A 12,327-nucleotide genomic window follows, 5' to 3' on the forward strand; every position below is an offset into this window, starting at 1 on the left:
GTGTGTGAGAGAGAGAGCGAGAGAGAGAGAGAGAGAGATCACAGTGGAGTCAGCTGTCTTAACCATGGCTTGTGTACTGCACATACCAGCTTCATCACTGTGTTTGTCACGCGACTTTGTTCCCCTTTCGGGCTCTGTCTTTACATTTATTTTGAAAGATGAAGCTCGCGATTATGGTAAGGGGCGTTACATTTCCGACGCGTGCTTGCGGTGTTCGGCCAATCACAATGCACTGGGTCAGCTGGCCAATCAGAGCAGACTGCGCTTGTCGGAAGGAGGGACTTTGTAGAAAACGAAGCGTTTGAGAGAGGCGGGGCATAGAGGACCTACAATAATGTACAGTATTTGAAAAATAATGTGTTTTTTGAACATTAAAGCATGTCAACATATTCTGTTACACCAAATACACCAAAAAAAAGCATCATATGACCCCTTTAAAGTTAGAATGCCTGTTTTCTTATAAACGTGCAGCTTTTCACTTCACAAGATGTTAATTGATGGACTGGTGTGGATTATTGTATTGTTTTTATCAGCTGTTTAGACTCTCATTCTGACGGCACCCATTCACTGCAGAGGATCCATTGGTGAGCAAGAGATGTAATACTAAATTTTAACAAATTGAACATAAGAGACTCAAAAACTGTTTAAAAATCTTACTCCCCCCAAACTGTGGAATGGTAATGCATGTTTTACAGCTAATGGACCACCTACAAATATTTTGTTTAGTCATGTAATGTCTCATGCTTGCTCATTTCCACTTGTTTGCATGTTTACAGAGCTTCACTGAACAGGTGGAAGTATTCCGGAACATTGCCGCCCACTATAACATGAACTTCCTGCTAGAGACCATTGACTGGGTGCTTAGTATGAACGCATAGATGCTTTTCCACCCGATACGCTCCATCATTTGTGCCAAACTAAGTGTGTGTGAGCCATTTGTACAGATCTGAATTCTTATGAAATGTGTGTACACTATCACAGTTGAAAAATGTTGGTACCGGAACTCTTTTATTTGTTGTTAATAAATATTTTTGTATATGAAGAATTCACTTCTGTCATTACTTCCTAAGTAATTGAATGATGATTTTGGTCATAAGGGTTACTAATTGAATCTGCAATGATATTTGCAGATGAGGGGTATCACTCTTGTTCATAGTGGTGTAGCGAATCAGCTCATAAGGGAAATATGCATAATTAATCATAACTAGTTATAATTAATTATAAATATTTAGATCCGCTGTAGATATTTAGCTGACCTCTCAGGGTCAACTGTGTGGCATGCAACTAATATGTCTCTTTGGTAATGGTCCATTTGGATATTGCTTCTTTTTGACATTTATGAATTTAATTCTGTAAATATATGGCTTTTATGGTTTTTGTAACCACTATAGGATGGAGCAATAGCCAGCAACTACCTACTTTAACTTCACTGCCTGGCTCCTACCCACTCTACATTACCACATTATAATTTGATTTCTTATCTCAGAGGCAAAGACCTGGACCTCATGGAGATATATGACATGCTATGCAATGTGCAATTTGAATCCAATCATTGTTGTGAATTGTCATTGCTCTACTCGCCACTTTTACTGAAATGTTTCTTTCTCCCATAAGAGCAAAAGTTGTTTTCTTCAGAATAGGTTCTGGCTAAATAGTGCTACAGCTAAGTTCATTGTCTGTCCATTTGGTTTCAGTCTCTTTTCCTGTCTGGGGAGAGATGAGGTTTTATATGTACCCTTGATCATTACTTAAAAGACCATAAATCTCAAAAGTGTGAGCTGCATAAATCAATACATTTCAATTAATCACATTTAGAGTAGAACTGGGCTGACGCAATTCCTCTTCCCCTAAATTTCATTACTGTAACCAATATCATACGAATTTTTATCAGGTTAGCAGAGCGAGTGCTGCTCTTTGGAGAAACCATCTCATCCTTCCTTTTGATGGAAGAAGGTTCCCAGAAAAGAGATGATCATTTGGATAGAATTGATCCTTTAGTACTTTTTTTTAATCACCAGATAAATTTAGTGTCAGACTTTAAAGTCAATGTGAAATCAAAATTCAATGGCTATTTCAAAGACAAACAGCAATAATTTAACAATCTGATCAAAATCAAAAGCTGCTTTATAGGTCCTGGGAATTTAAATCATGTGACACATTTATATGAAACAATATGCAATGAGTTTTAATTAATAAAGATGGAAATATGTCATTTTACAGAAGAGAAACTTTTCATATTTCATGACTGTTCAAAGATGGAAGATACATGCAAACCCGTTGTGGAGTTGAATTAAACGCTAAGCAATTCAGTTGGTGATCAGTGTTTAATATTTATTGAAGCGAATCTTAACAAAAATGTGGTTTTGCTTATTTTTGCTTTTCTAAATTCAGATATGACATGTGCTGTTTCCTACTCTTATTGTTCCTACGACAGGAAAATATCCAGTCATTTCTGTAAAAAAGATTCTACTGTGCTGTATGTTTGGCATGGCATGCTGGCACCGGAGCGTTTTCGGTGATGGCAGGTTGTTTTATAATGGCACGCCATCTGAGAGGTCAGAGTGGGTGGAGCCATAGCTTGTAAGCGTGAGGTCTGTTGTGATTGGCTGACTGGGTTTCTTGGAGACCTGGTTCAAGAAATAGAAAAAGCTTTTGATTAATCTATTCGAGAAACAGAATATTAAAAATGTCATTTTATTGACTGCCGTGTTGTTTTAAAACTGTGAAATCTTTCAAATATCTCTCAATGAATGACCCTCAAGAGTCATATTAGAAACATTCTAACAACATTTGTGACCCTGGACCACAAAACCAGTCATAAGGGTAAATTTTTCGAAATTGAGATGAATAAATAAGCTTTTCGTTTTTGTATGGTTTGTAAGGATAGGACAATATTTGGCCGAGATACAACTATTTAAAAATCTGGAATCTGAGGGTGCAAAAAAATCAAAATATTGAGAAAATCACCTTTAAAGTTGTCCAAATTAAGTTCTTAGCAATGCATATTACTAATCAAAAATTAAGTTTTAATATATTTACAGTAGGAAATGTACAAAATATCTTCATGGAACATGATCTTTACTTAATATCCTAATGATTTTTAGCATAAAAGAAAAATCAATAATTTTGACCCATACAATGTATTTTTGGTTATTGCTACAAATATACCCCAGCGACTTAAGACTGGTTTTGTGCTCCAGGGTCACATATACACTGTAAAAATGATTTTTCGAAGTTGTAAATAAAACAACAATTTTGGAGTATGTTTTACAAGGAAACTCGTTTCTGCCACAGGATTTAAAAAAAGATAACTACAACTTTTTATCCCACAATTCAGACTTTTTTTGTGAGATCTAAATTCAGATTTGCAAGACATAAACTCACAGTTCTGACTTTTTTCCTCGCAATTCCATGTTTACAGCTCACAATTGTGTTTATCTCATAATTCTGACTTTTTTTCTCAGAATTCTGATTTTAAATATAGCATTTGTCAAGCAAATCAGATGTATTTTTTATTTTATTTATTTTTTATTTTTTAAAAAGGTAATTGCGGCTTTTTCTCAGAATTGCAAGTTATAAACTGAAAAAGAATTGAGATTTGCAAAAAAAAGAGAGACAATTTTGCAATTAACCTTTTTATTTTTTATCCTGTGGCGTAAACAAGTTTCCATAAAATATTACTTGCGTCTTTCTACTTGAAAATTTCACATTTCATTAAATGTGTTGCTTGACATTTATTTGTAATTATTTGTGACATTTGCAAGCAATTTCTGAGTGAAAATTGTTTCTACACCAATTTTTTCTTCAGTGTAGGACTTAATTTTTCACTCAGTTTTTACTCAGAAATTGCAAGCAAATTGCACAAACAATTACAAAGCAAGTAACACACTGAATTAGATGCGAAATTTTGAAGGTGAAAAACTGGTAGTATTTTCTTGCAAAACATACTCCAAAATGTTTTATTTACAACAACAGCATTTTTTTTTCTCAGTGTAATCTTCTCCATCCTTCTTGACTTACATCATCAAATTTCTTTTCGCTGAAGACTTCATTCTTATCGATAAACGTCAGCATGATCCAGTCACAGATGATTGAGCACTAGATGACAAAAAAAATGAGACATTTACTAACATTATGATTAAGCATTAGGACAAAATACAAGCTGTAAATGCCTCTGTCCATCAGGGTTACTCCAGATCAAGCACTGTGAGTGAAACCTGAAAGTCATTCCCATAATGCAATTTGTGAAGTGTTTATGTCTGCCATCAGTGTCATTAAGATGTCATTATCTCACACTTTAAACATCATGTTTTTATTATGCATTCCGCAAAAACGTACAATTCCTACTGACGTCATGGCCATGACTGTGTTGATAATGGTTGGAATCAGACTGAATCTTCCCGCCTGAAAGGAAATATAGAGAGTCAATATAAGGCCGTATGTGCAGTCAGCATGTGGCTAATGTACTTCCTGTATGGTCTCACATGTCCATGAACAATGACATCCAGGCGAATCCCATAGGCTTTTATGAGTGTCCTGTACTCCACACCATCCTTATGGTGATATTTTGCAAACCTGAAATGTTTGGAAGTTAATATATTTCTAAAGAAACATTAATATTTAATTGATCATCATTTTAATGCCATTTGACTATTGAAATGCATGTAGATTGTAACCTCAGAGCTCATACCTGTAGTAATATCCTGAGCTGGGCAGGTTTTTTCTCATGTCCAGTCTTCTGAACGAATATGTTGGAATGCACTCGGAAGGATCCACGTCAAAATCACACTTCCAGTTAATGAACACGCCAATTATTCCACCCTGAACATATAATAAAATGACATTATAAAATATACATTAAAACTGTTAAAAGTGCCTCAATTCAGAGAAAAATAAACGTTGATGTGTTGTTTGACATTAAAGGCACAATATGTAAGATTTTTTTTATTCAAATATCCAAAAACCACTAGAACAGTGTTATATATTTTGCTGACTTGTGTACTTACATTATCCCAAATGTTTCGAAGAATGTTTAAATCCAGAGAAATAAGCTATTTTAACGAGTGACACGGAGCGTGTCCATAGTGTCATTGTGCCGCCTGCCAATGACGTCATAACCCCGTTAATAAATCATTAGCTCATCCATGAACCGAGTCCCGACGGATTGCATCGGCTGTGGGGATGAAGACTACAACTCCCATGATTCCACACTCAGTCACGGCGTCATCAAACTACGCCTTTGTTTCTTTGTTTGTTTTGAATACGTGCCCTCTAGCGGCGAAAATTACATATTGTGCCTTTAACCCGTATACATGCCGTTCTGCAAAGTTCGCTGAATTTCTCTCAGGCCTGCGCTGCGATGAAGCCCAGGCTGAACACTGGACAATACGGGTTGGTGTCGGGGTGATAATGGCACTGTAACAACTTCTTTGGCTTGTTTGGTTTGATGTTGCCCCTGTAGTTCCCATTTCCATTTCAGATAAAAAAATATACATATATATTTTTAGGACCGCGAGAAACATAAATTCAGCAAGGATGCATTTCCCAAAAGTGACAGTAAAGACATTTAGAATGTTACAAAAGATTTCTATTTCAAATAAATTCTATTCTTTTGAACTTTCTTTTCACCAAGGAATCCTGAAAAAAAGTGTATCACAGTTTCAACAAAAATATTAAGCAGCACAACTTTTCAACATTGATAATAATTAATGTTTCTTGAGCGGAAAATCAGCAAATTCGACAATGAAGACTGGAGTAATGATGCTGAAAATTCGGCTTTGCATCACAGGAATAAATTACATTTTAAAATATAATAAAATAGAAATCAGTTCTTTTAAATTATAATAATATTTCACAATATTACTGTTTTTTTAGTGTATATTTGATCAATTCCATACAACCTTAGTGAGCCTAAGAGACTTCTTTCAAAAACAATAGATATCCTAAACTTTTGAACGGTAGTGTAAATTGGAATTTCTGATACATTTATGTTTTACTAAATGCTTTTTTGATCACACAAAAGGTTAAAAAGCAGCCTGGCACTGCTTAGACATATCCTCTGATTTATAAAACATGCTGAAACTCATCAACGTACCTCAGAACTTTAAACTTTGGGAAATGGATGGCATTCTTTATGAACACTGTAAAATGAATAGCCTGTTCCAAAGCTGGCTCCCTACGGGGATAAGAAAGACATTTTAGTTCATTTCTCTATTTGATTTTTGACAGATCAGTCAATAAAAGCACAATACCTGACAACAGCATATTCCTCAATGGGACACCAGGTTTTGATCTCGCAGGTCTTGAATGTGTAGTTGTAGTATGGGATGCATCGTCCTGTTCTTTGATCTATTCAAAAACAAGTCCACATCTTACAGTGGACCATGCATCAAAACTCTGAGGCCACAATGAAAATCTTTTTTAATTAATGTATGAATTAGTTAATTCATCAATTAAGTTTGAATTAGTTTAAGATTAAAAAAAAAAAAAGTCGTTAAAAAAAATAGTAATAAATACTGCAGCAATTAAAGCTGCACTTACATTTTTTTGGAAAACTGTGTATTCAATTAGAAGTAGTTTAATATTAAACTAGTGGTCTCAGAGATTTAGACCCCACTGTATATATGTATGTATTTATTATAAAAGTAAACCCCACCATGACCATCAAAATCAATTTCTCCTTGAGTGCAGTCAGAATCTTTTGTGCAGTTTGCATTGGCAACACTGTAATGCTGAGAAAACAAATAGAGAAAAATAGATCTACAAATGCTGTTTGACTCGGACCAGTCATTCCAACCAAAACATGAATACTTTGTATTTATCTGCAGTTGTGCATATACCTCAGCACACGTGCCCTGCGTCTGATCGTGCGTCACTTCTCTCCTAAGAATCGTACTGATTACATCACCACCCTGTACATTAAGAAATACAGGGTTTCGAATGATTTTACAATCAACTGTAATGTTGACCGAGCAAGAATATATATTAGGATCTAGCAGGGAAAATATGATTTAATCAGTCTACAGTATCTTAAGTAATAAAGGGTATCTTGTCTGCCTTGGAATCTTTTTTTGAGTAAAATAAGGATGATGTAATTGAATGATTTTCTATACAGTTTATAATTCGTTTTTTTGGGCCTTCACCTCAGATGGTCTGACATATTCTGTTGTGTCCTGAACGCTGTCTCCCAGCATGGCCACACCTCTCATCTCAGTGTACACCGAGCTCTCTGGACGCGTCTCTGTCTCCTGATACGCTTTCTGACTGATAAATACATGCCTGCACACATAAAACATGACATAAATGCATCCATCCATCTCCACACATGTAAATCGTGAAAAACAAAACATACCTTCATAGGTATAACGGAGGAAATTCTGTATAAAAAGAACTTCAGAACAAACACAATCAAAGGTATATATATATCTAAAAAATGCGATGAAAACCTATACATTTACAGCAAAATTGTTGAAGGTGGGAAAAAACTTCTATAAATCAGATATGGCTGAAGTTGGAGTGTTATTTGACATTTCATCTATACATAAATCTCTGTATCACTGATTTGTATCTATTGACATTTTTATTGCATTTCTTCTGCATTTGTTTTGTCTTCTTTGCAGCCGTACTTCAAAACAAACCAAAAGGTAACAACAACAAAAAAAACTCATCAAGTTCTTTTTATGCAAAATATATTTTTCTTTGGATTTATATTAAAATTAATCACCCAGAGACTATGAAATAACTCAAGTTTTGCATTTCAGTGTTCTCTGTTTGTCTAGAACAGAGATAAATAGGCTACAATAAAAAATCACCAATTAAAAGCATCCATTTTGTGATTGATGTAAAGCAAGTTTTCGGTACAAAAATAAAATTACTCAAGTTTTGAATTTCAGTGTTCTCCATTGGTCTATCTCAGAGACAAATATGATAAACATTATAATTATCACCATTTAAAAGTATCAATTTTAGCAGATTCTTACCAAATTAAATATGTGATTACCAGGAACTGCACGGCTCTGTATATGACTCCTAGTTTCCTGTCCTTCACCACCATTACTTGTGGAGTCTCATAGTCCCAGAAACCCAGGAAAAAGTCTTTGAGGAACTCCAGACATCCCATTTTTATATTTAAAAAAATCCTTATATGTTCCTGCAAAATTAACGTCCTAATCTTCACTACTGAACTGATGCTGTAAGGTGACACCCACTTGTGTACCACTCTCTCTCTCTCTCTATCTCTCTCTCTATCTCTCTCTCTCTCTATCTATCTCTCTCTCTCTATCTCTCTCTCTCTCTCTCTCTCTCTCTCTCTCTCTCTCTCTCTCTCTCTCTCTCTCTCTCTCTCTCTCTCTCTCGTTGAGTGGGAGACAGCAGAACCAGATCGTCTGCGTACAGCAGGCATTTGATCTGTGAGTTGTGTAGGGTGAGGCCATATTGTTCATTTATTCTGCAACATAAACATATTATTTATAGTATAATAAAATTAGGCTACACATGTAGTAGGTCCGTTCGCTACACGTTCATGCCTTTCTATGCAGGCATTCGCTCGTGCGCCCCAGTTCAAGGGTCCTACTGTCTCGGCTGACTGACGCCACACAAAACACGTGTGTTAGGAGGACGCGCGTTAGTACTGGATCAGCTCTGCGATCTATTTGCCTTTTTATTGCAAACGTTTTTAATTTAGGGTTTGTCAAGTGAAAAAAAAAGTCAACTCCGCTGTAATGGGCGGATTACAAAAGAAGAAGGTAAGACAGAGATTTAGAGCAATACTGTCGGTAAACAAAACCTGATGTGTTGATGAGCGCAGGGCCGTGCAGACCTGTGTTTTTTAAACGTATTACTTTATTGTGTATACATTTAACAGTATATATTTGTATATATGGCATATGATAAAATATTTAAATAACTACAGCAGAATTTTGTCTTGAATTTCCTTACTTTAATATTCATTGCAGTTGTTTTCAGCTTTGCTTGGCAGCAAATAAGGGTTCTTAATTCTAATTCATCTCAAGATTTGACTCCGTATGAAAAATGTGTCTTGTTTATGCATATTACGGCATGTCAGAGCACTTGCTAACCTGTCATTTCTTCTCGTGTAGTATGAGAGCGGATCAGCAACTAACTATGTCAGCAGGAATAAAGCCCGCAAGAAGCTGAGTCTGAGTCTGGCTGATTTCAGGTTGGTTAACAAAACAAAGCATTTCACTTATGTTCTTATGTTCTGTCCTGGTGTCTGAGTAATTTTACGTTCCTCATACTTTATATAGTAGTTTAGTTGATAGAGAATGTCATGTACTTTATTCGATGTCACGTATATATTAAATGTTATTGATTTTAAGCTGATTTTTAACCAGTTTGTACCAAATGACAGATAGATTTGTGCTACAATACCTCATTTTACATTTGACATCAGTAATAAAGGATATTTAAACATTACTTTTATTTATTTAGTCATTTAGCAGACGCTTTTATCCAAAGCGACTTACAAATGAGGACAACAGAAGCAATCAATTGTAGTATTAAAACAACTAAAAACAGATCCAAAACTAAAAGCTAAAGCTTTATAAATACTACCTATACACATTTTAAAAATAAAGAAATTAAATAAAAATGATAAATGCCTACAACAAAATTTCAAAACCTAACATTTAAATGAAAAACAAAAAATAAAGCTAAAAACAATTCAAAATATTAAAGAACAAAAGGTATGAGTATAATAATGATTCTAACATAACACTAAGCCAAACACCAAAAAAAATAAAAAATACATGTGTATGTACACAAGTAATAGGAAAGAGGAGAAATAAAAAGCAATACTTATTAAAAGATATCTCTATTTATTTTGGTATCTTCTCAACTATGCACAATAATACAGCTAGTTGCGCTTTATAATTTGTATATAGTATTTCTTGCCTGATGTTTTTCATGAACCACCAGTTGCGAAACACAATGTATATACTGTAACTTGCTTTATTTAATTATTTAAGCATTTAATACAGTTCATTGTGAATTAATGCATGCTTCTCATTCTATAGGCGGTTATGCATATTAAAAGGAATCTATCCTCATGAGCCCAAACACAAAAAAAAGGTCAACAAGGGCTCGACAGCGCCTAGAACCTTCTACCTGCTGAAAGACATTCGTTTCCTCTTGCATGAGCCTGTTGTTGGCAAGTTCAGAGAGTACAAGGTAAGAACTGTGCTTTAGTAAAGCTAGATGCTGCTGTGTGTTTGCGGCAGCATCCTCTAATCCTTATCATTTTGGTCACTTTTTCACTTTCACGTTTTCAATGAAATGACACTGGAGCTAATATACTGATTTAGCTGGGTTTCCATCAACCTGCTTTTATGCACGTTATGAAGTATCGCATCAGAATCGAGTGATGGAAACACTGAATTTCGAATAAAAATGCCTTATTTTGCAAAAAAGTTTTTACGCTCGCTTGAGGTGGTTTTTGACTTGTGTGAAAAAGGGTTAATGCGAATAATGGGAGATGGAAATGCATTTTGCGAATAAATTCCTCCAAGCGCATCAAAAAAGTAATGTGACTTTGCGCTATGGGACGGCAAATTCTGACTAACCAGCGGACCGATCTCATTCACGGCATCTGAAATGTTGTTATGGTCATTCGGAAATGCCCGAGCAAAGTCTGTCATCAAAGTATTTCTGTATAATTGCCTCCCAGAACTGTTAAATGACTGCGTTCCCAAACAGCAGCATCCACCTCCGAAAGCAATTACCGCATTCATTGTGTTTCGTCTGCTCGTTCTGAGGTGCAAGTAATTTATTATATAGGAAAATTATTATATTCAGTAGCTAGCTTCTCCTACTTTTATTAGTGATGTATAGTGCCAGTTTATCAGGAAGTGATGATTTTGTTCTCTTTGACTCGTTAGATGGAAAAGGTGCTTGTTCGCAAATGTTTTGTGCGATATTCCAATTTTGCGCATAAGTTAAATTCGCAACTTTGGATGGAAACCCGGCTAATGTCAATAACAATGTAAAATGTATGCCAAAGAAACATTTGGATGATCCGCTGTGGAAACTTCTAACGGGAGCAGCTGAAAGTGAGAGAGAGAAATGTCAATTTCTATGTTTAAAAAAAAAAATTACTTTGAAGTCTCTTTTAATTTTCTTGGTTATGCAATAATTAAATGCATCCATTTAGACTTTTCAGTCGGTGTTACTTTAGAATTATTTATACTATTATAATATCTATTACTATTTTGAATTAGCTTTTATTTTTATATTTTCAGTTTCCATTTTACGTTTTAGTAATTTGATGTGCTGTTCTCATTTTTATTATTATTTGTTTTACATTTCTATTTAGCTTTAATGTATTTATATTTTAGTTTCAGTCATTTTAGTACCTCGACTTAGTTATTTCATTTCAGTTAGTTGCCAAGGCAACATTTCTAATTTAATAAATATTTTATTTAATATATATTTTATGTCCGCATTATCTGATTACTGAAAAAAAAATGTATGATAGGCAATGAAATTAAGAACCCACTTATCAATTGTAATACAACATTATAAAATGTCAGAAATTGGTGAGAAGCTGAGTTGCCTTTTAAAACAATACGTTTTTATTTTATTTATTTAGTTTTTAATAATGGGTGAATTAATTAAATTTTTTTTTTTCAAAATATTAAATTAATAATTTTTTTAATTTAAATTATTATTTTTATTATAATTTTTTCCTTGCACATTTACAGCAAACAGTGCATGTCACTTTAGCCAGTCTCAGTGAAATCTCTTATAAAAACACTTGTTTTGGTTGCTTAATGCAATTAAAAGATTATTACAGTCTATGCTCTGACCCAACAACAACATGTTGTGAATGACTTTTCTGTGTGTCAAACAGATCAGTTATGAGAATCCAAAAAGTCACAAGAATATCAATATGATGCTTTAATTATCTTGGCTCGACTGACTGTCTCGTTCACTGTCCGTCTCTGCATCCATCCAATCTGCTCTGTTTACAACTGTTGCATCAGCAGGTTTTGGGTTTTGAATTTGGAATGTTAGGGGTTTTTTCCCCAACCGTTCAAAAGTTTTTCAAGAAGATTTTTTCCATGCTTTAGATTAGTGCTGGGCGGTATACCGGTTCATACCGAATACCGGTGTTTATTTTTGTTATGATATGAATTTTTAAAATACTGCAATACCGCAGTATGTCGCTTAAGCAACATTCGGAACGCGACACTGTTTGAAAGGGGTTCCTTTTCACTGTTGCACTGTTTCACTGTTGTCCGAAACTGAAGCTGTAGAACTAATAGAACGTGATGACACAGAAGAACTCATCCACAATATCCACATTGACCG

At 34.7% G+C, this 12,327-nt stretch overlaps 2 protein-coding genes and 1 pseudogene across 2 annotated transcripts in view; 2 read left to right on the forward strand and 1 right to left on the reverse strand.

Moving 5' to 3' along the window:
• The window catches only part of LOC107668756 (DNA polymerase epsilon catalytic subunit A-like), a 40,901-nt gene extending 39,899 nt beyond the window's left edge, over positions 1 to 1,002 (forward strand). The window contains exon 50 of the mRNA XM_016460739.1: positions 777 to 1,002. Within this exon, the coding sequence (XP_016316225.1) occupies positions 777 to 878 (102 nt within the window). The 3' untranslated portion in view covers positions 879 to 1,002. The remainder of the gene's footprint in view (positions 1 to 776) is intronic.
• A 1,529-nt stretch (positions 1,003 to 2,531) lies between these two features.
• LOC107668738 (P2X purinoceptor 2-like) lies at positions 2,532 to 8,119 on the reverse strand (annotated as a pseudogene).
• Positions 8,120 to 8,559: 440 nt separating this feature from the next.
• LOC107668722 (pescadillo-like) overlaps positions 8,560 to 12,327 on the forward strand; it is a 16,743-nt gene continuing 12,975 nt past the window's right edge. Inside the window, 4 exon segments of the mRNA XM_016460696.1 lie at positions 8,560 to 8,744; positions 9,099 to 9,178; positions 10,035 to 10,188; positions 12,087 to 12,100. Of these exon segments, the coding sequence (XP_016316182.1) occupies positions 8,721 to 8,744; positions 9,099 to 9,178; positions 10,035 to 10,188; positions 12,087 to 12,100 (272 nt within the window). The 5' untranslated portion in view covers positions 8,560 to 8,720.

This window comes from Sinocyclocheilus anshuiensis, unplaced genomic scaffold (genome assembly GCF_001515605.1).
Source record: "Sinocyclocheilus anshuiensis isolate Anshui unplaced genomic scaffold, SAMN03320099.WGS_v1.1 scaffold36, whole genome shotgun sequence".
In the NCBI taxonomy this organism is placed as follows: domain Eukaryota; kingdom Metazoa; phylum Chordata; class Actinopteri; order Cypriniformes; family Cyprinidae; genus Sinocyclocheilus; species Sinocyclocheilus anshuiensis.